The 24,242-nt window shown below is 37.4% G+C and overlaps 2 protein-coding genes across 4 annotated transcripts in view; both read right to left on the reverse strand.

Annotated features, from left to right (window-relative positions):
• Nucleotides 1–1,984, reverse strand: part of LOC110463554 (protocadherin Fat 4-like) — a 41,988-nt gene extending 40,004 nt beyond the window's left edge. The window contains exons 1-2 of the mRNA XM_021518220.1: nt 1,933–1,984; nt 387–1,826 (exon numbers count right to left, since the gene is read on the reverse strand). Coding sequence (XP_021373895.1) covers nt 387–1,826; nt 1,933–1,984 — 1,492 coding nt within the window. The remainder of the gene's footprint in view (nt 1–386; nt 1,827–1,932) is intronic.
• Nucleotides 1,736–22,376, reverse strand: LOC110463584. Of its 3 annotated transcripts, none has more exons than XR_002464404.1 (4): nt 22,092–22,376; nt 18,299–18,899; nt 2,676–2,886; nt 1,736–2,199 (listed from the first exon to the last, which is right to left on the reverse strand). XR_002464404.1 is itself a non-coding variant. In XM_021518301.1 (4 exons), exons 2-3 carry the CDS (start codon nt 18,758–18,760, stop codon nt 2,809–2,811), a joined length of 540 nt encoding a protein of 179 aa, XP_021373976.1. In that variant the 5' UTR covers nt 18,761–18,899; nt 22,092–22,376; the 3' UTR covers nt 1,736–2,199; nt 2,806–2,808. The 3 variants fall into 3 exon arrangements, 2 of the variants coding, with proteins under 2 accessions (XP_021373976.1, XP_021373975.1); XM_021518301.1 differs by having other exon boundaries at nt 2,806–2,886; XM_021518300.1 differs by having other exon boundaries at nt 1,736–2,886.
• Nucleotides 22,377–24,242: the final 1,866 nt, after the last annotated feature.

Genomic DNA, 24,242 nt, shown 5'->3' on the forward strand with positions numbered 1-24,242 from the left:
GTGTGGTAATTTTAGTTGTCGGTGTGGTATTGGCAGTGGTGGTGGTGGTTGTGGGTGTGGTTGGTTTCGGTGTTGTAATTGTCGTTTTATATGTGGTAATGATAGTTGTAGGTTTAGAATTGGTTTTTGTTGGTTTTTATTCCGTAATGGAATCTGTCATATTAGCTGGAAAAGAATAAGATATAAGACGCATGCATGCAAAGTATAATGGTAATATGTTTATACTCACAAATACCAACCTTACTGGCATTATACAACCGATGGCGTTAAAATCGCATACTCGTTTGGCTTCTCACGGTGGTGATATAATAGTTGCTCCACTCTTCCTGTGCCTGCTTTTTAGAAGTGGAAGACAAATCATAAAGCATTGTATACATGTGACTCACCTTGAATTTCTGTTGTGGTAACAAAAGTAGTCGTCGGTGTGGTAGTGGTGGTTGTGGTGGTTGTGGTGGTGGTAGGTGTGGTAGTTGTGGGTGTGGTAGTGGTGGTTGTGGGTGTGGTAGTGGTGGTTGTGGGTGTGGTAGTGGTGATGGTGGTGGTTGTCGGTGTCGCAATAGTGGTTGTAGGAGTGGTTGTGGTGGTTGTCGGTGTGGTAGTTGTGGTTGTCGGTGTGGTAGTGGTGGTTGTGGGTGTGGTAGTGGTGATGGTGGTGGTTGTCGGTGTCGCAATAGTGGTTGTAGGAGTGGTTGTGGTGGTTGTCGGTGTGGTAGTTGTGGTTGTCGGTTTTGTAGTTGTGGTTGTCGGTGTGGTAGTTGTGGTTGTCGGTGTGGTAGTGGTGGTTGTCGGTGTGGTAGTGGTGGTTGTGGGTGTGGTAGTGGTGGTTGTCGGTGTGGTAGTGGTGGTTGTCGGTGTGGTAGTGGTGGTTGTCGGTGTGGTAGTGGTGGTTGTCGGTGTGGTAGTGGTGGTTGTCGGTGTGGTAGTGGTGGTTGTCGGTGTGGTAGTGGTGGTTGTCGGTGTGGTAGTGGTGGTTGTCGGTGTGGTCGTTGTGGTTGTCGATGTGGTAGTGGTGGTTGTCGGTGTGGTCGTTGTGGTTGTCGGTGTGGTCGTTGTGGTTGTCGATGTGGTAGTGGTGGTTGTCGGTGTGGTCGTTGTGGTTGTCGGTGTGGTAGTGGTGGTTGTTTGTTCAGTGGTAGAAGTGGTTGTCGGTGTGGTCGTTGTGGTTGTCGGTGTGGTAGTTGTGGTTGTTTCTTCTGTGGTTATAGTTGTGGGTTGTGTTGTTGTAGTTGTAAGTTCTGTGGTTATAGTTGTGGGTTGTGTTGTTGTAGTTGTAAGTTCTGTGGTTATAGTTGTGGGTTGTGTGGTTGTAGTTGTGGGTTGTGTTGTCGTAGTTGTAAGTTCTGTGGTTGTAGTTGTGGGTTGTGTGGTTATAGTTGTGGGTTGTGTTGTTGTAGTTGTAAGTTCTGTGGTTATAGTTGTGGGTTGTGTTGTTGTAGTTGTAAGTTCTGTGGTTATAGTTGTGGGTTGTGTGGTTGTAGTTGTGGGTTGTGTTGTCGTAGTTGTAAGTTCTGTGGTTGTAGTTGTGGGTTGTGTGGTTATAGTTGTGGGTTGTGTTGTTGTAGTTGTAAGTTCTGTGGTTATAGTTGTGGGTTGTGTTGTTGTAGTTGTAAGTTCTGTGGTTATAGTTGTGGGTTGTGTGGTTGTAGTTGTGGGTTGTGTTGTCGTAGTTGTAAGTTCTGTGGTTGTAGTTGTGGGTTGTGTTGTTGTAGTTGTGGGTTGTGTTGTTGTAGTTGTAAGTTCTGTGGTTATAGTTGTGGGTTGTGTTGTTGTAGTTGTAAGTTCTGTGGTTGTAGTTGTAGCTTCTGTTGAAGTTGTCGTTGAACTATCTGAAACAAATACAGTAATTTCTAGTTAACATTAATTGTCTAGCCCTGACGCTTATGATACCACCTATCTCAATTTTTTTTTAAATGAGTACTCACCGATACTCACCTTCCCACCATTCGGGAGACCTTCGACTGCTGAAATGTACTGGTATATACATACCTGCATGTATAACTGTATTTGCCTCCCATTGTCTGTTACAATCTGAACTTATCAGTTCTAAGTGTGCTTGTATGTTCTGTCATGATATCGCCTCCAATGGTCTGTCGAAATTCCATCTCCATTCGACTATTATAATTTCAACCCCAACAACCTCTGTCGCAATTTTTCTTTTCAGTCTCGCTTTCCATTCTCTGTTGTGATTTCTCCTCCTTCCTGTCGTGATAATTAATGTAATACCGTTCATATTTTAGCAAAAGCAGAATGATCAAATTGAACAATGAACTTTCAATTGAACCAATCTTAAAATCTTAAAACATTTCTTTATATATAGGAAGGTTCACTGGCATAACAGTGAAAATGTCATAAATACTAGCGACATCAATCTTGGCAAAATTGACTGACATCTGTATGGTGTAAACTAACGAAACGTGTCATCAAGAATACCATCAGGTATCATGAAAACAAGAGGACCAATGGGCATGCATCGTGTATGTATTATTAAGTAGTGTATATTTTTAATGTTGTGAGGATCTTAATGGCGTTTCAAACCAAATTAAGTTAAGTATAAATGCTTTAGACATAGTGTGATTGAACACATATTCGCTATTTCCCTTCTATTGTTCTGTACCTATTTGTACAACATCAAATCACTTGTGTCAAGTGCTTTAAGGTAAATGTTCCATCCATACCTGTGTATCTCCCACACTGGGAACGGAGGTAGATTCACAATGCTGGGAATATCTGAGGACTGGATACCTACACCAGGCCAAGACCATAACGTCACCTGTGTTGATATAAATCTCATAAAAGGGATTTTACCGTTCACCACGCGATCTTCTTCGGGTACAACCCAATCCTGTGGTCGACGGGGAAATTGTCACCTGTCTTCTCTCCAATTATCTACAAATGGGAAACAATATATAAAACAAGGTAATCGTACAAGTCAGTTTCTATAACAACATACGTATAAGCTAATTGTATTAATTATATATCTATGTACTGTAAAGCGCTTTAGAATGGCTTATGTTAGCTTATTATTATACGTCATACGAGAGTTCCTCTAACTTCTAACCTCGACCAGAATATAAATCGTAGTCTGTTTTATATACTTCTATAAAATATTGTCAGCATACACATGTTGATGATATTAAACCTAATAAAGGTCTACATTACAATGCTAATTGTTGTCCTAGCCCACCAGACAAAAGACATAGAAATACAGTTTGGCTGTGTATTACAAACTCCATTCATTCTTACGCTATGTACTGATATTGTAAATACAGTTTGGCTGTGTATTACAAACTCCATTCATTCTTACACTATGTACTAATATTGTACATTGAAATTGATTGCGGTTGAAATAGCTCTGAAATCTGAACATATTTACAGCTGACATTTAACATGAACTAACGGTCTGTATAACTTTGATAATCACATCACGCATAATAAACGGTCTGCATAATTATCTTTATCATTACAGACTTGCCTGTATTCCGTCTTTGCTCTCTTGAGAGCAGGTATTGATTGTTACGTCATTTGTTTGTGAGAGTAACGTCATCATTTTTTGAGAAAACGACGTAATTTGCTCACACAAACCAATGACGTAACAATCAATACCTGCTCTTAAGAGAAGATAACTCAATACGCAAAGACGGAATTAGAGTGTGATCGACGGAAGGTCATTGTATTTTCTTCACACTCTTATACAAGCAGGTCTAAGCACACTTCAGGTCACAACTGTTGTAAAGAGACCACAAACACAAACAATTACCACTGATGTGGTGGTAGTAACATAAAACGTGAGCTAGAATTACAAGTCCTCTGAGCAACAATTCATCTTCAACTCAGTTTCATCAAACACATTAATTAAAAACATCAAACAATAATAGGAAGGTATCTTAACAAAATCGATAGAGTTACTATTTATCATCATGTGTTAAACAGTTATAGTGAAATCAATGTAAAAAAAAAAGAAATCAGGAAATCGTTATCAGTTTTATTTAATAGGAATGGAAATGGTACTACAGCGGTTCAAAGGTACGCTCTCTTCAAATTGGACAGTTTATCACTTTAGCTACTACAAAAAATATACTGATCATTATCTGACTTACTTCACATAGTAACACAGCACAACCTCGAAAGTATGTCCCTCTTTTCATATGCCACCTAATTCATTACCAACATATTTAAATGTCCCCATTTCACTCAATTTCTTAAGAATTCCCCTTAAATTTATCGCCAAACCCCTGTATAACGCCACAAATCATTAGTCAAACTAAGAAGATATACCGATTTCAGAACAAAGTACAGTGAATAAGACAAGAACCAATGCTATTTTCTTGCTTTAAAAGTAAAATTGGTATGAGTTTCTAGTATCTAAAATTAATTATATAAGATTAGTTACCCCAATTTCACCATTTTCATCTCTATAAATGCAGACACTGACATGCCAATGTTTTCCCCTTTGGCCAAACCAGTCTGTCTGCTTCTCTCTATATCTCATTGGTAGAAACTTCATAGCCCAGTCCATCACCAAAACTCAAAGCGCTTTAAATTCTCCAGCTTTTGTATTCTAAAACGATCCTGGTTAACGTTTCTTACAATATGAGCTTTCCAGTCATGGATTTTCTGTATTGCGTCCTGGTAGTTTTTGCCTGTATCTTCTTTAAAGTCATCATCTCCCATCTTGTCAATATCTTTGAACACATCATTCTCAATGCCATGTAGAAGTTCACACCTATCACACACTAATGTATGAATGTGTTCACAGGGACATTGAAAATGACAGTTTTCAGGGTCACTCAAAAGCCACTGAAGACAATGATCAGCAAACAGACATTCTTTCTCCAAATGTAGTTTATAGTCTGAATTCACTGGACAAAAATGATGTCAGTATACATCATTTTTGCTGTGTACAAGATATAGAAACATAGTAAGATTTCTATGGTGATGGTCACTTTTGACAGAGGGTGTGTCCGTCAGTGACAGATGCTGGTCAGTACTACTTCTCCTTAAATACTATATAGATACTACTGGAACAGCCTCCCAACCTTCATCGCCGACAGTACAGACCTCTCAACACTGAAGGCAAATCTCCTCTCTCACAAATTCTAAGCGTACATGTTGTTTTTATCATATAGTTCTAAAAAATAAAAATAAAAATACTTGTTTTTAACCGATCTCTCTGACGCCTCTAAATAATGTTCAGTATATTGAACGTTTTAGAGTATCCTGTTGAAGTTGAAGGTAGATCAGTATCACAATCTGCATTCTTCATCAGTTTGAAAGGTAGAGGTTAACCTGGGTGGTTTTTTTCAGAAACATTTTTGTGCAGAATGTCCCTTTAGACAAATCTATAGAAGTAACTGTAACTGATATGATAAAAGCGGATATAAAAAACCCAACAATAACAAAATAACACAAAACAAGCAATACATGTCCCCTACCGGCCCCCGCAATCTATTAAGATGCAACAGTGACCTCAACCTAGATCCGAGGACCTTGAAACTTGAACTTGTCCAATATATTGATTTTTTTTACAATAATGTGAAGTTTGACTAAAATCCATGAAAGAATGAGGCACTAGAGTGCTGACAAAGATTTTCTAAAATAGTAATAGTGACCTTGTCTTGCCCCGATTACCTTGAAATTGTCCAAGATATTTAAATTCTTTACAATAATGTGAAGTTTGATTAAAAACTAGGAAAGAATGAAGGCGCAAGAGTGCTGACAAACTTCTTCGGACAGACAGCGAGGAAAACTTTAGGTATTCTTGTTTTCTTCTCCCTCCCTGCCACCCCCACCCAGTTTCACCGGTAAGGGAATAAAAATACTAAGAAATCTTATTTGTTGATTGTAAAGGTATCTTTACAAGTGTGTGAAGTTTGATAAACAGGCAAGGAAGAATGTTAAATAAAATTTTCTATTTATAGTAACTGTGACCTTGACCATTTGACCTTAAAACTCGAACCTGTCCAACTCAAACTTGTCGAAGATATTTTAATTCTTTATGAGTGTGTGCAGTTTGATTAAAATCCATGAAAGAATGAAGACACTAGAGTGCTGACAAAGATTTTCTATTTATAGTAACAGTGACCTTGACCTTGATCCGATGACCTTGAAACTCGAACTTGTCAAAGATATTTTAATTCTTTATGAGTGTGTGAAGTTTGATTAAAATCCAAGAAAGAATGAAGACGCTAGAGTGCTGACAAAGATTTTCTATTTATAGTAATAGTGACCTTGACCTTGATCCGATGACCTTGAAACTCGAACTTGTCGAAGATATTTTAATTCTTTATGACTGTGTGAAGTTTGATTAAAAACCAAGAAAGAATGAAGACGCTAGAGTGCTGACAAAGTTTTTCTATTTATAGTAATAATGACATTGACCTTGATCCGATGACCTTGAAACTCGAACTTGTTGAAGATATTTTAATTCTTTACATGTGTGTAAAGTTTGATTAAAATCCATGAAAGAATGAAGGCTCTAGAGTGCTGACAAACCTCTTCGGACAGACGGACAGACGGACAGACGGACAGACAGACAGACGGACATACAGACAGACGGACGGACGGACGGACAGACGGAGGGGAAAACTATAGTCCCCCCGGTTTCACCGGTAGGGGACTAAAAAGGACAATACATATAAATAGAATCATTCTTCGCTATACTTAAGCCCATTAGTCCCATAACTCATATATCTTCATCGTGTCATTACACCATTATGTTCCTTTGTCGATACAATGACTTACAACAAGTTAAAAAAAATACAGAATAAAAAGATTTTCTGTTGGGATGATATAAATGCCAGTGTTAGTTTACAGTCTATTTGTGGATGAGGTGCTATACTGCAGTCGAGGTCACTTAACTTTAAATATTTACATAAATGATACTTAAGTGTTTAGAGATCTCTATCAATATCACGTTACGCAAAAACATTCTTTCCGGAAACATACCGTTGGTGAGCTATGTTTAAATCACTAATTAAGGAAATACTTAAATATGTACTTAACTACTCTGATGTCTGTAAGCCTATCTAACACACTATGGGAACATATCGTCTTTTAAACGCCCTTTAGTCCTTTAATGGAAACAAATATTTCATTCCATGTTTAATCTAAATTAAAATCGGCTTGCGTGTGAAGTCAGTAAACTATGACACCATAGTGACAATCAAATCAATAAGAACGATTACGTTAGATCGGTTAATACATGTACAAACACACACTGGTCCTCTGAGTCATACATTTACCGTACAGTGGAGTACATGTACAAGAACTGGGGTCAAAACGCTTTGAGGTAAATGCATCCATACTTGTAGAAAAGAACATAGAATCCCGTGGTGAACAATAAGTCTGCTTTGTAATTAACATTGGGAAGTTTTACGCCGACAGCTATGACATGTATGGACACATACATGTACTAAGATATGAACAAAATATACAGTTATATAACAAACCAGGTATGGCATAAACAAACCAGGTATGGCACAATATTTTCTCACACACAAGATCATCAAAATGTGGGATAATATTATTTCTATCACTAGACATAGCCTTGAAGCTTTTAGAAAGAAATTTTGCAGATTTTAAATAGATAATTTGATTTAATGTACACTGTGCGAATACGATTTTATACGTCATTGAATATGCCCCCCAACCCCCACCCCCACCCACCCAACCAAACTGTTACTCTCACAAATAAAGGGACCGACAACAATCAAATTTCTTAAACTAATGTTACATTTTGCAGCTTTTATATTTGCTATCATTAAAAACATATATGTAGTTTCTATAGTTGAGTATTATAAAGTGATTTTAAATCTTTAATTGATAATTTACAGTAACGTAAAATACGAATTCTTCAAAGTTGTTTTGGGGCTGGGAAATATTTATAGAAAAAAAATGTGTAAAGTAAGCGCCTAACTACATACATTCGAGTGTGTACAGTTCTACCTAAACTTCCTTATGTATGTCAACACCCCTTCAGGTCGGGGTTCGAGAAAAGAATACACCTGCTGTTACCCAATGCATGTATCGTAAGAGGCTACTAATGAGGAAACCCCCCAGCAGAATTGGGGATTTGCTTTTGTGCCCTCTATTTGGGGACACAAAATCGACCAAAGTAGATCTTCTGCACCCGTTGCAATATTTGGGATATCTTTTTTTCTCTCTACTTCTAACTACCTTTTATTTCCTAGTGCCTTGCTTGGCAAGACTTCAGTTTTAGCTTTAATGTTGAACGTTCGCCCAGGTGAGGAAGGCATTGGGTTCTGTCCCCAGGCCGGGATATACCAAAGTCCTTTCTAATGGTAATTGTTATTCCCTGCTTTAAGATAAGCATTTAGGGTGATGGTAACAACTGGCTCACCCGTTGTCAGTATAATGTGACCGGGCGGGATGCTGTGCTTGGTGCCTTCAGCATGGTATTTCAATAAGATAGCACAATAAAGTCGGAATTAGATCAGCTCTGTTACAAGGAGGCAAGTACACCAACATACCCAGACTCCGGCACACATACACACATACATGTACACACATGCACACGTACACAACACACATACAGACACGTTCTTAAATGACCTTAGCTGTTAATAGGACGTAAAACCAAATAAAACCAAACCTTATGTCAAGTTCGCACTAAGAAGATACAGACATTCATTTGTGAAGTCAACGCCTATGATACATTGACACCTATGTGCAAAGTCAACGCCAAGATAGTACAAACAAGAATACACAATCTTCCATTTATTTTGTGTAGCAGCGTTTATCATTTCTGTATTAATCGTATCAATGAGTCCTGTGTCATTTAGTGAGTACACCCATGTCATATTTTTCTTTCTGCTCCACTGAACTTCAAGGGTGATCTTGGAAAGCGTGCTTTATGTAATAACCGGGATCTTGAATTCGTGTCCATTACATGGATACGAATGATATAACCTGTTTATCTTCTGTTTGCTGACATTTCTTTGCTTGGATATTGTGAAACTATACGTTTTGAGTCTTGAGTACAATGATAATCGTCGTGTACAAATATATATGAAACTAAATCAAGAAGTTGTTCCTTCCCCCACCCCCCACCCTACACGTCGTCTTAATATGTTCACGGGTTGACCTACATGCACCGCATTCAGATTTATGTGTAGGTGGGAAGGCGATGTTTATCAACGCTTTACAACGTTAGGTGACAACACTCCACATGGAGCTTTCTGTAAGGATGTTCAATAACAGGCATGGTTCGTTAATTAATCTAATATGCATACTAACTATCTTGTTCATTCCTTATTTTTATTATTATGTTTTTATGTTTCCGTACATAATCACACTAGATAGATGATAGGATGTGAAAAATCAGACCGTGTTAACGAGAATTCACGTATGACGTACAATCGGTATTAATGATCACCGTCATTTAAAAGGGGGCCGTGGTGGTCGAGTGGTTAATGTGTCTGACCGTCTACGATCACTAACATTTGGTTGCGGGTTCAAGGCCTACGCGGAGTAGTCGCCAAGTACTTGTCGCAGGTCAGTGGCTTTTCTCCGGGTACTCCGGTTTCCCCCCTCAAAATAAACATGGCACGTCCTTAAATGATGACCATAGCGGTTAATAGGACGTAAAACAGAAACAAACCAATCCAAACATCATTAAAAATCCTCGGTATGAAAGTTGTCAGAGTTACAAGTTAAGCGCTGGTATTAACATTGTTGAAGGCCAATCTTCAAAGACAATATTGATGTGTTGGAGCGTTTTAATAGATCAACGGTTTTTGTATTAATACTTGCTTCTTCGATACTCCGGGGGTTACGCTCACTTTCGCTCTCTGCACCCCTGGACTATGTCATAGCAAAATCGAAGGCACAAAGATTGCTGTTTGATTGATCTCAGGTAAAAAAAAAAACAACATGACCAATCGCTAGGCTGATACCTGTCCTGGATTAAAATGGAAACGATGCAAATCTTAAACTAGATGTGCATGTACAAATCTTTTAACACTCAGTTAACGCATACACAAGTAACTCATTGTATGTGGCCTCATTATACATTCTAAAGTTTTTAATTTATTTGAGAACTCACTGTTTATGCAGAAGAAAGCTACCTTAGCGTGGCGGCAGCGACACACACAGGAAACTATTTAGTTTGGTCTAATTGTACATGCAAAAGTAACTATTTAGTGTAGCCTAATATTGCACACACTCAAAATGCTAATTTAGCGTGGCCTTATTTTTTTCAATTTATCACTTTCTCGAGTGAAATGCTGATCACATCACGTGATCTGCATCTTCACCAATCAACACTGAGTATAAAACTTCCTTGTCTGAAATAGGCTTCTTCTCGCATATATGGGTACATGATGTATGTTACAAGACACAATTTCAATTGTTTATCTACACATATGATCTAAAGTAACCACCTACATTACTGGATTTACATCTTGCATAACATTTTCATCTTTGTATTCTTTTTCATTTTATTTTTTTAAATCCTCTTGTCGTGTTTTATGTGTTCAAAAGACTCTCGACTCCTCCTACATTCCTTCCACTCTCACAATCAACAAAACAGTGGATATTATGGCGATAGCTGGTAGAACAATGGAAAACGATCAGAAGTATCCAACCAATACCTCGATTGACGATTGCCAAATTTACACCGTGTTCTTAGACCCTATGCTATTTAAACAGCACCCACTTATTTCTAAAATGCGGGACTTGTTCTTGAATGTGTTGTTGGTTTTTTCTCTTTTTTAGCCTGTCATCGTTATTCTGTTAAGAGGCGTTCCTGTACAGTTTCAGAAGAATACTGAGGTTAAATTTCACTTCCTGGTCGGTAAAAGTCTAGAGCAGCGTCGATAAAAATACAAGAAGAAAATACCGTGGGGAGTAAACTACACTATCAGAGTTCGTGTCTGTGACGTGTGGGAATCGATATATACCAGTATTGTTGTAATGCAAAAATTGGTGAAGGAAAAAAATAATGAAATATGAGAAAGATACATGTGTATGTACTTTAGTATTGACGCTACGCTACGACAATACCTGATGAAAATATGAGGATAAAAATATTGGTATTTAAGTGTTAGCAATACCCTACCCAAATGTCTGATTAAGTTTAAAATGTAACCACTAAGTCATATTTTGATTGTTTGTATGGAGTTTCACGTCTTTAAAACAGCTCAGGTCATATGAGCCTTATAGAGAAGTACGTATGTGAGCACAACGTCTGATAACGATAACATATGTAACTAAAACCTCCGATAAAGATTACATGTGTAACTACAACGTCTGATAAAGACTACATATGTTACTACAACGTCTGATAAAGATTACATGTGTAACCACAACGTCCGATAAAGATTACATATGTAACTACAACGTCCGATAAAGATTACATGTGTAACTACAACGTCTGATAAAGATTACATGTGTAACTACAATGTCTGATAAAGATTACATGTGTAACCACAACGTCTGATAAAGATTACATATGTAACTACAACTTCCGATAAAGATTACATATGTAACAACAACGTCTGATAAAGATTACATATGTAGCTACAACGTCTGATAAAGATTACATATGTAACTACAACGCCTGATAAAGATTACATATGTAACTACAACGTCTGATAAAGATTACATGTGTAACCACAACGTCTGATAAAGATTACATTTGTAGCTACAACGTCTGATTAAGATTACATATGTAGCTACAACGTCTGATAAAGATTACATGTGTAACTACAACGTCCGATAAAGATTACATATGTAGCTACAACGTCTGATTAAGATTACATGTGTAACTACAACACCTGATAGAGATTACATATGTAACCACAACGTCTGATAAAGATTACATTTGTAGCTACACCGTCTGATAAAGATTACATATGTAACTACAACGTCTGATAAAGATAACATATGTAACTACAACGTCCGATAAAGATTACATGTGTAACTACAACACCTGATAGAGATTACATATGTAACCACAACGTCTGATAAAGATTGCATATGTAACTACAACGTCTGATTAAGATTACATATGCAGCTACAACGTCTGATGAAGATTACATATGTAACTACAACACATGATTAACATTGCATATGTAGCTACAACGTCTGATGAAGATTACATATGTAACTACAACACCTGATAGAGATTACATATGTAACTACAACACCTGATAGAGATTACATATGTAACTACAACACCTGATAGAGATTACAAATGTAACCACAACATCTGATAAAGATTACATGTGTAACTACAACGTCTGATAAAGAGTACATATGTAACTACAACGTCTAATAAAGACTACATATGTAACTACAACGTCCGATAAAGATAACATATGTAACCACAACACATGGTAAAGATTACAAATCTAACTCAAACGTCTGATAAAGATTATATATGTGACTACAACGGTTGATAAATATTACATATGTAACTACAACGTCTGATAAAGATTCCAAATCTAACTCAAACGTCTGATAAAGATTACATATCTAACTCAAACGTCTGATAAAGATTACATACCTAACTACAACGGCTGATTAAGATTACATATGTAACTCAAACGTCTGATAAAGATTACAAATCTAACTCAAACGTCTGATAAAGATTACATGTGTAACCCAAACGTCTGATTAAATATTACATATGTAACTACAACGTCTGATAAAGATTACATGTGTAACCACAACGTCTGATAAAGATTACATATGTAACTACAACGTCTGATAAAGATTACATATGTAATTACAACGTCTGATAAAGATTACATATGTAACTACAACGTCTGATAAAGATTACATATGTAATTACAACGTCTGATAAAGATTACATATGTAATTACAACGTCTGATAAAGATTACATATGTAACCACAACACATGGTAAATATTAACCACAACGTCTGATAAAAATTACATGTGTTACCCAAACATCTGATAAAGATTACATGTGTAACCCAAACGTTTGATAAAGATAGCATATGTAACCACAACACCGATCTCTCTGACGCCTCTAAATAATATAAAAATTACATGTGTTACCCAAACATCTGATAAAGATTACATGTGTAACCCAAACGTCTGATAAAGATAACATATGTAACCACAACGTCTGATAAAGATTACATATGTAACCACAACGTCTGATAAAGATTACATGTGTAACCCAAACGTCTGATAAAGATAACATATGTAACCACAACGTCTGATAAAGATTACATATGTAGCTGCAACGTCTGATAAAGATAACATATGTAGCTGCAACGTCTGAAAAGATTACATATGTAACTACAGCGCCCTTTTAAAGATTACATATGAAATTTCGTTGCCTGATAAAGATTACATATGTAACTTCAACTTCTGATAGGGATTACATATGTAGCTACAACGTCTGATAAAGATTACATATGTAACTACAGCGCCCTTATAAAGATTACATATGAAACTTCGTTGCCTGATTAAGATTACATATGTAACTACAGCGCCCTTATAAAGATTACATATTTGACTACAATGTCTTGTCTGATAAAGATTACATATGTAACTACAACGTCTGATAAAGATAAAACGACGGAATAAACAACGAAAAACACAACTGATACACCCGATTAAATTTTATTTTGAGCCGTGAACATAAACTTCCTTTTCAGAAAAATATATGCGAAGTCGTGTTCCCAAGTCTGATCTTTGAAAGCCGTTTATTCACCGGAAGTTGGCTGCTGTAGACAACTACCGAGGCATGTAAATGAGCCAAAGAGTAGGTCGTCGTTAGGAAAACAAATTACATTAAATACCAAGAAAGTGGATCAGGTGTAACAGAGAGTTGTTTGACGTGTGTACGTGCAATGTATGTGCTGTGATGCATGTGGCGCAGATATCGCATGCTATTAATTATATATCCTACAGACAATGACACCAGGTAAAGAGTGTCAAACGCTTCGGCGTATTTTATAACATTAACAAAAATACTAAATCGGGTTGTCGACGGCTCCATTCAAAACAACATCCTCTTTATAAACAAACATATCTTCTCAGGTCATCTTGTGTTCAGTTTTATAACAGAGGCCGAGAATCCCACTTTACCTTAACTTGGTCTACGTAGCAGATCTTTAAATAACTTAATTGTAATATATTTTTTAAACAACTGAAACAGACCTGTTATATCTTTTATTCTATTGTTGTAAATTTTTTGCGCTCCTTTATTTTGTATATTCATTCGGAGTTATTTACATTCTTTGTACAGAGTTTTACGTTACTGATCAAACAAATAAATTACATTGAAAGATGAAGATAGTGTTGAAATGCGTAAAAAACTTAAATTTTTATTAATTTTCAAATTTTAGGAAATTACTAGTTCATTTCAAGTAAAATATTTAGTTAAAGATATTTATTATGAACCGTGCATTACACAAAAGAGATAAATGTAGCTATCAGTGTTACAGGCAAACCTCGGGGTTAACAGTCATGTGTAAATAATCTTCAGATTTAGGCTTGCCGTTAGCTTTTTGTTTTGGTTCAGGTACAACAAAACTGACCAATTGCTAGGTTGATAGGTGTTCGTTGAAGATTACGGAAGGGCTACACCCGAACATTAAAGCCGGTCAATTTTAACGATGCGATACTGTGCGATACCTTTCATCCTAAAGAATCAGACAAGTATACACGAAAAGGTATAGGGTTACCTGCCCGACCATGGATGTGGGTTTTCTCCAGGTACTCTGGTTTCCTCCCACATTAAGACTCCGCGCGCCAACATCCGGGCCAACAAGAGTGATTAATTAATAAAAGTTGAAATAACTTGTTTAGTAGTTGTTGTAAAATAAATATAAAAGTGTACTAAAAAACAATCCGCAAGGTGGCGCGCATCGATCCCTCGATTTTGTCTGGACAAATAAAGGGTGAAGAGGACAAATACATACGGAAGGCGAGACCCTTTAGAACATGCAGGGTCTGGGACTTACACACTTAACTTTCGAAACCATAACGATTTCGAGTCTCTGCGTGGAAGCAAAAGACCATCGTTAGATAATCGGCAAAAGAAACTATCTTTGCACTTTTTACTTAAATCAAAATCAAATTCAGAAAATAAAGCTTTATCACTTTTATTCCAACCAAATTGTAAAACTCGATTCGGAGGTAAACCAAACTGTATGCCGACTTTTGCTCTCAGCAATAAGTTTCTTTTGGAAAATGCCTAAATTTATGTCGGCACAATTGCATTTTTCGGAACAATTGATATTCTTTTCGGTGGCTTCTGAACTTGTCCGAAGTTTGACTTACTCTTGACGAGATAAGTAAATCTGATAATAAATCCGATGTAATCGTTCTCCGTTCCGAAGCTTCAGCTGAAATACCAGGACTTTCAATCATTTTATGCTGAAGGTTCATAAACAGATCATAAGGTCGCCACCACCATGGCTGTGAAAGTTGCTGCTATTTAATAATAGCTACCAAATGATGCATCAATATTCTCTGCAGAAGGCAATACTATACCTCGACCACACTTGAATACATATTAACCAATGGTGCACTGCAGGTAAGTATCTATTCGTTATTACATAATGCTGTATACCCGAACAGTTAAACTTTCGCCTTTTTCGCCCTCCGTCATGGGATACTATTCATAGAAGCTACATGTAAACAAATTCTTCCAGTGAAGGGCGAACATTTGTCTTGGCGAAAGTTTCCCGCCATTCAGTACTACCCAGAATGCTGTATTGTATTTTGTTGAATCCCTTAATATGATAGATAATTTACTACTAACAGGTAATTTTTAACTCCGTTTTACAGATTTTTAAACCACTTATAACAAAGTCTGAAATAGACCGATGACAAAGTAGTTAGAATCAATTACATTAATTCAAACCTTCAAACGGTGAGTGAGCAGTGGCTTAGCTTTTAAAGATGGCGCCGAGACGAGATTGCCAATATATTATGCCTTCATAATTATTGATACACGAGTACAAGCCCAATGCATAGCATATCACAAACCATTTACAACACAGCACAATGTATTAGACTGTATTGATCTTCTGCGAAGACGAGCTCTGTTTCATTGTACGAGTAGTGCAACAAATTTTGAATCTCTTTATGAAAAAGTAAATAATATTCTAATCCACTTGAAAGCTATCTGTCTGTTCCAAAAGTGTAACTAACCATAGTCACCCACCTTTAATATTTGTTTTTTTATTTACGTTAGAATTATTGAGGTTTATTTTGTACATTTCGTTTTGTTTGATGTTAATTCCTATTTTCAGACATTAACCTTTTCTATTGCCAATGGGCTGTAAAAATGTAATCATAATAATAATTGTCGGTTTTCCTCCGTTTCTAATCTAAGGCATGACTCAAGTATTAATGATTAAAGCTATTTACATGAACTAATTATCTGTTTATATCATTAATGTGATAACGTCACAACCTCATTTTAAGGGGAAGAATCAGGCTTACAATGTGTCAAGGTGAAAGGTCAAGTAGAACAGAAGATGACGGATATACGATACGGGAAGGAGAAGAGGAAAGGATGGGTCGGGTACCAATAAATGGCCTAGGAGGTCAATGGAAGGGTTGAAGTAACAATCTAGTAGATATCCTGGGTAACGGGTGTAGAAAGGGTCTAGAACAACAGGTGAAGATCGACGGAATCAGGGAATTCAAGAGAAGACAAACGCTGTGTCCGATCGGGTGCCCCAAGGTCATCTTCTATACTCAAGGGGTTACGCTCACTTTCGCTCTCTGCACCCCTGGAATATGTCATAGCAAAATTGAAGGCTCGGTGTGGATGAGACGAGACGACTAGTTTGAGCATTTGATGTCAATCAAAAGATTGACTTGCTTTGCTATCAAGCTCAGTGTTCCCCCTGAGACCAAACAAATAGCTAGCCGCGTGCCTTCAATTTTGCTATGACATATCCAGGGGTGCAGAGCGCGGAAGTGAGCGTAGTACTAGAGTATAGAGGACTTACCAGGGTGGATCTAGTGTAGCATTGTAAATTGAAGTGTATATTGCAACATTAGTAAATTAAGTGTAGCAAGGGTCGCATATCGAGATAAATACTTAGCGGAAGGACCATAATGTTACCAATATATTAGCTCAAATTAATGTCTGTGTATCGGCCATAGCGGTTTTTATATCTCTCGCGTTGATAGGAATGTGATCACGTGAATGTGGACACTAAACCGTTACCAGTCGACCAAGTTTGGAATGTTGTTGAGCGACTTTGGGCTAATTATATCGTAAAACTGCGATGATATCCTCTAATAAGGATATCAGACATTAAATTTTATACCATTTGATTTGAATAAGGCCATGGAATAACCGTAATTAAATCTGTAACGTTAAAAACAAATCAGAAACGTAATATAATGCAAAAGCCCTCATACATGATTATATATATTTTCCCTCCTTACATTAAGTACTAAATATCCTGACATGATGGGCTAAAACTATAAATTAAGAAAAAAAAATGAAGACATATTTGTTTCTGGACATTGTGACAATTCTTTGCTGTACAAAGACATGGACGTTAAAAAAAGATGTGTCTCCTAAAATATTGTTTTCCTCACTGATGTCGACACTTTTTTCTGTTGTTCTTGAGAAAGACCATACCGGCAAATATGGTACTTACTTACTTACTTGTTTTAGCACTAGTTCAAGTTCTTTTTTACTGAAGTTTTACAATTTATTGCAATTCTGACAGATAAGACAAAGACACTCACAAGGACACACTCACACTGACTCGCACACATCATCCTCATCATCAAGGACACTCTAACTAACTCGCACACATCCTCCTCCTCCTCCTCCTTCTCCTCATCGTCATCCTATCAGCAACAGCAGCAGCAATCATTCGTCATTCATCATACTCACATTCATACGCACGCCAGAACATGTTTCACCCTCATTCACCCAGACAAGACTTATCAATATAATGGTATATTATAAAATTTGTATTCAATACACTGATATACAACATGTACCTTAACATGACCTGTTCTAGTGATGACCTCTTAATAAATCTGCTCTACGTTTAAACGTTAGTGATAAATACTTTCCTAAAATTATTAAGTTCTTTTGTGTTTTCGATTTTGAGTAATTGAACGGATTTAAACATGCTAGGCCTTTTGAAATTATATTGCCTTATGAATTTAGACCGGAGGTCTGAATAGCGATTACATTTAATTATAAAATGAAATTCATCTTCTATATCATTTTCATTACATAAAATACAGTAGAAGTTCTTACCAATTCATATAACATACAATCAAACTTCCTAAACTATAATAATTGTACTCACAGTGACCCTTGTCTTCAGCTCCATGGCGTAACTGTCCAATCCCAGAATCAACGGTATCTGAGGACCCATGGCGTCACTGTCCAATCCCAGGATCAACGGTATCTGAGGATCCATGGCGTAACTTCCAATCCCAGGACCAACGGTAACTGAGGATCCATGGCGTAACTGTCCAATCCCATGATCAACGGTATCTGAGGATCCATGGCGTAACTGTCCAATCCCAGGACCAACGGTAACTGAGGATCCATGGCGTAACTGTCCAATCCCAGGATCAACGGTATCTGAGGATCCATGGCGTAACTGTCCAATCCCAGGACCAACGGTATCTGAGGATCCATGGCGTAACTGTCCAATACCAGGATCAACGGTATCTGAGGATCCATGGCGGAACTGTCCAATCCCAGGATCAACGGTGTCTGAGGATCCATGGCGTATCTGCCAGGTCAGAAGATTTGTTGCCATTGACGTCTTTCGAAGGTATTTAATAATCTCGGTCACACCTCAGGAGAACGACGTGGTTAAATTTCACTTCCTTGTTGGTAAAGTATGTAGTAGCGGTTGTTTTTCTACATTATTGTCATTCAGAGGTGCGCAGGTACAGCTGTGATGCAACGAAAGGAAATACTGCATTGAGCTATTTGCATTAATTTCCATTTTTCCTTCATGAAAGAAAGATAAATGGAAAAGTTAACTTGAGAATTTAGGAGCTTTATCATTGGCGGTACCATCCATATGAGAACACGTCACCACAACCGCCTGCTATAAAAATCTATATGCCAACAACGTGCAATGTACCTGTGGTATGATGCATGTGACGCAGATATTGCATATGTTATTAAAAAGGCGTGTGATTTATATGCTTTAGAAAACAAACCCTCACTGTAAGATGGGTTATACGACATCAACAGATACTAAATCAGCTAGTTGACCGCTCCGTTCAAAACAACACCATCATATTGACATACATCTCAAGTAATCTTAAAAAAGTCGGAAACCTGATCCACAGGATGTTCTGGTCTATATAACAAAACCCAGTTGTGTCTCACCTGCCACACTTCGTTGTTTACCTGGGCAAAGAGTTTTGTTAACCGACTCAAGACTGTCTTGTTAACGTCCAATAAAGCATTCCAAAAGTTAAATTCATACATATTCAATTTCAATATAAGAAAGGGAATTTAACAAATGCTTTAATAGTTTACAACGCTTTGCTTCGTATACCTGTCTGTGTGTCTTATTAATTGGGTTCAGAACTCCTATTTCAAACTCGATATACGTCAATATCTATATAGACCGTCGATATGAATGGATAACAGCGAGAAGTAGAGAAAACCGATCAAGTGGATTGTCTATAAATAATCGGGATGGATCTAGTGTAACGGGGCCAATCTAGTGAAATGATGGATCTAGTGTAATACAAGTTATAGGTGTGGATCTAACACAACAGTGTTTTATCTAGTGTAACGGGGCCGACATAGTCTTTAACAGGGATTGATCTATAGTTTAACGATATATCTAGTGTAACAAGTGTTGATCTAGTGTAACAGGTGTTGATCTAGTATAACAGGTGTTGATTTAGTGTAACAGGGGTTGCTCTAGTGTTACAGTGGTTGATCTAGTGTAACACGTGTTGATCTAGTGTAATAGGTGTTGATGTAGTGTAACAGTGGTTGATCTAGTGTAACAGTGGTTGATCTAGTGTAACAGGTGATGATCAAGTATAACAGGTGTTAATCTAGTGTAACAGGTGTTGCTCTAGTGTAACAGTGGTTGATCTAGTGTAACAGTGGTTGATATAGAACAACAGGTGTTGATCTAGTGTAACAGGTGTTGATAGTGTAACAGGTGTTGATCTAGTATAACAGGTGTTGATCTAATATAACAGGTGTTGATATAGTGTAACAGGGGTTGCTCTAGTGTAACAGTGGTTGATTTAGTGTAATAGTGGTTGATCTAGTGTAACAGGTGTTGATCTTAAATAACAGGTGGTGATCTAGTGTAACAGGGGTCGATCTAGTGTAACAGTGGTTGATCTAGTGTAACAGTGGTTGATATAGAACAACAGGTGTTGATCTAGTGTAACAGGTGTTGATCTAGTATACCATGTGTTGATCTAGTATAACAGGTGTTGATCTAGTATAACAGGTGTTGATCTAGAGTAACAAGGGTTGCTCTAGTGAAATAGTGGTTGATCTAGCCTAACAGATGTTGATCTAGTGTAACAGGTGTTGAACTAGTATAACAGGTGTTGATCTAGTATAGCAGGTGTTAACCTAGTGTAACAGGGGTTGCTCTAGTGTAACAGTGGTTGATCTAGTATAACAGGTGTTGATCTAGTTTAACAGGTGTTGATCTAGTATAACAGGTGTCTGTCTAGTGTTACATGTGTTGATCTAGTATAACAGGTGTTGATCTAGAGTAACAAGGGTTGCTCTAGTGAAATAGTGGTTGATCTAGTCTAACAGATGTTGATCTAGTGTAACAGGTGTTGATCTAGTATAACAGGTGTTGATCTAGTATAGCAGGTGTTAATCTAGTGTAACAGGGGTTGCTCTAGTGAAACAGTGGTTGATCTAGTATAACAGGTGTTGATCTAGTTTAACAGGTGTTGCTCTAGTGTAACAGGGGTTGCTCTAGTGTAACAGTGGTTGATATAGTATAACAGGTGTTGATCTAGTGTAACAGGTGTTGCTCTAGTGTAACATCGGTTGATCTAGTGTAATAGTGGTTGATCTAGTGTAACACGTGTTGATCTTAAATAACAGGTGGTGATCTAGTGTAACAGGGGTCGATCTAGTGTAACAGTAGTTGATCTAGTGTAACAGTGGTTGATCTAGTGTAACAGTGGTTGATATAGTATAACAGGGGTTGCTCTAGTGAAACAGTGGTTGATCTAGTCTAACAGATGTTGATCTAGTGTAACAGGTGTTGATCTCGTGTAACAGGTGTTGATCTAGTATAACAGGTGTTGATCTAGTATAGCAGGTGTTAATCTAGTGTAACAGTGGTTGATCTAGTGTAACAGGTGTTGATCTAGTGTAACAGTGGTTGATCTAGTGTAACAGGTGTTGATATAGTATAACAGGTGTTGCTTTAGTGTAACAAGGGTTGATCTTGTGTAACAGGTGTTAATCTAGTATAACAGGTGTTGATCTTGTTTAACAGTGGTTGATCTAGTATAACAGGTGCTGATCTAGTATAACAGGCGTTGATCTAGTATAACAGGTGTTGATCTAGTATAACAGGTGTTGATCCAGGTTATAGTAATATATCTAGTGTAACGGGGGACAGTGGTGGGCCTTAAAACATGTGTAGCTTACTGAATATCCTGACTGAAAGGGCACTGCGTGTAATTAAAAAAAATACGGGTAACGTTCATCATGACTGGTAATGACTACAATGTTATAATTGATATCATATTCATATACGTTGAACACGTATTATAATTTGTTATTAAAATGGAAAAGTTAGGAAAATCAAGAGTACATGTTTTATGCATACAGAGTGTATATGTTCTATTTCTTATTTCTCTTGTAGCAAAAGATGGTGGCGTATGAAGACATAAATGTTTCTGAAATTGAAAATCAAAGGCGAACAAATGTTTGTATCTTAATACTTTCAATTTCCCTCATTTTTCTTATCAGAACTGTTTTTCCTTATCTTATTATTTTGACTGAGGCCGTTAAGACCCATTTATCAAAGTTGCTACTTGATCTAATATATCTAATATATATATATATTTACAAATAAATGCGACACGCAAACAAACTCCTTATACTAGATTACATATACTCACAATGTGCCTTGTTCGGCGGTGTCTACAGATCCGTGCCTGTCCAATCGGAGGGTCAACGTCGTATGCAGATATATTGCAGAAAAACTGTAAATCAGTTGGTTTGGTGTCATCAGTGCCTTAGGCAGTTGTTTTTTAAGAGAATGTTCATCATCGTTACCTCGGATGGATTTTTTTACAGCAGTGTCTTTCCCAGCTAGGACCCTCAACAGTGTATCCAGTGTCCTCTCCTACCCGTACGGAACCTGTGGTACATACAGACAGTGGTACGCTGTTGTCGAGGAATTTACAAAAGTACGGAAGCTCATAACACAAAGAACGTCAGATAATAACAAGTTGGTCAGGTGGCGCTGTGGATAGCGCACTCGTCTTTTACCGGGGGCAGTCGGGATTCGATTCCCCGATCGGATGTGAAAAGGTATGGGGTCACCTGCCCGACTTCGTGGGTTTTCTCCGGGTACTCCGGTTCCCTCCCACGTTAAGGCCCCCACGCGTTAACAGTCGGGTAAACATTAAGGGTGATTAATATAAGCTGAAGTGTTTTGTTATATAATTGTTGTTAAGTAACAAACAAACAAAAAATCAAAAAAATCTGATATACAAAAATTCATATAGCGCTCTATCAAATTTACAAAATTACACTTTACAGAGCATTATAATGATCGTTCTAAAGTTTCTGGAGCGCATATCAAAATAAAAGTAATAGTAATAATGTAAATCGTTTATATAGCGCTATATCCTGCTGTAGGGCGCTTTACACTATAAAGAATACATGTACAATTAATATAAAATACATATAAAATACTTAGCCCGATTTTCAAGAATACAGTTTCTTTATACAATAAGCATACATGACGTTCATTTATATATATGTATGTATAGAGGGTGACCTTGCGTATCCAAACTACCGACGAGAAATACGCTAGTTACTGCTAATATTGATGGTATTACTGCAATTCTAAAACGTAAGCGGGCTAAGAGGACATCGATCCGACTATTCCGTCTTTGCGTATTGCAGAGTTATCTTCTCTTGGGAGCAGGTATTGATTGTTACGTCATTGGTTTGTGTAAGAAAATGGCGTCGTTTTTTCAAAAATTGATGACCTTACTCTCACAAACAAGTGACGTAACAATCAATACCTGCTCCAAAGAGAAGATACCTCTGCAATACGCAAAGACGGAATAACTGACGATGACGTCATTTTTGACACCCACTCTATCTTGAAAAGTTTCAAGGCATAACAGGGATGTATACAAATTTGTTTACTCTGTAAAGTTTAGTTTGTTTGTGTTTTACGTCCTATTAACAGCTATGGTCATTTAAGGACGTGCCAGGTTTGGTTTGTTTGTGTTTTACGTCCTATTAACAGCTATGGTCATTTAAGGACGTGCCAGGTTTGGTTTGTTTGTGTTTTACGTCCTATTAACAGCTATGGTCATTTAAGGACGTGCCAGGTTTTGTGGTTGAGGAAAGCCGGAGTTCCTGGAGAAAAACCACCGACCTACGGCCACTGCCCAACGTACATGTAGGACTTGAACATGCGACCCAGTGGTGGAGGGCTAATGGTAGAGGAATGTCAGACGCCTTAACCACTTGGCCACCGCGGACCCCATTTCTGTATTGAGCATTCTTTTGTAAAGCCTTCCACATTATAATATACATCACAATTTGTACAAAATTAATGCAGTTGGTCAGGAGAGTAATACTTGTTTTATAGTTTAACTGGTCAGGAGAGTAATAATTGTTTTATAGTTTAAACAGTTTCAGCAACGGACTGTTAACAGTGGTTTGCCTCGTGCGGGAAGGGACATTTACTGCAAACATACAGGCATGCAATTCGTATTTCTATTCTTCCACGAACCCTAGGGAATATCAAAGAAAAATGATAATATTTGACGTTGAAAGTCTGCCCTGGATACAGGTAACCCACAGGGGCTACCGTATATTTGACTTTTTAAACATCAACCAGGAAGTGATTCAAAATCTGCAGGTACAATGTTTGTGTGCAGACAAGCGTAGTAACTCGAGATCAACAGATCAGCGATATACCCTAACATATCTCTACGTATCTGTGTCTATGCCAGCTGTTGTATCTTAGCTAAGGCCGATATATCGGGGTAGAATTATATTATTGAATTTCCATATTATAAGTA

The sequence above is a fragment of the Mizuhopecten yessoensis genome, unplaced genomic scaffold, assembly GCF_002113885.1.
Source record: "Mizuhopecten yessoensis strain PY_sf001 unplaced genomic scaffold, ASM211388v2 scaffold10917, whole genome shotgun sequence".
Taxonomy (NCBI): domain Eukaryota; kingdom Metazoa; phylum Mollusca; class Bivalvia; order Pectinida; family Pectinidae; genus Mizuhopecten; species Mizuhopecten yessoensis.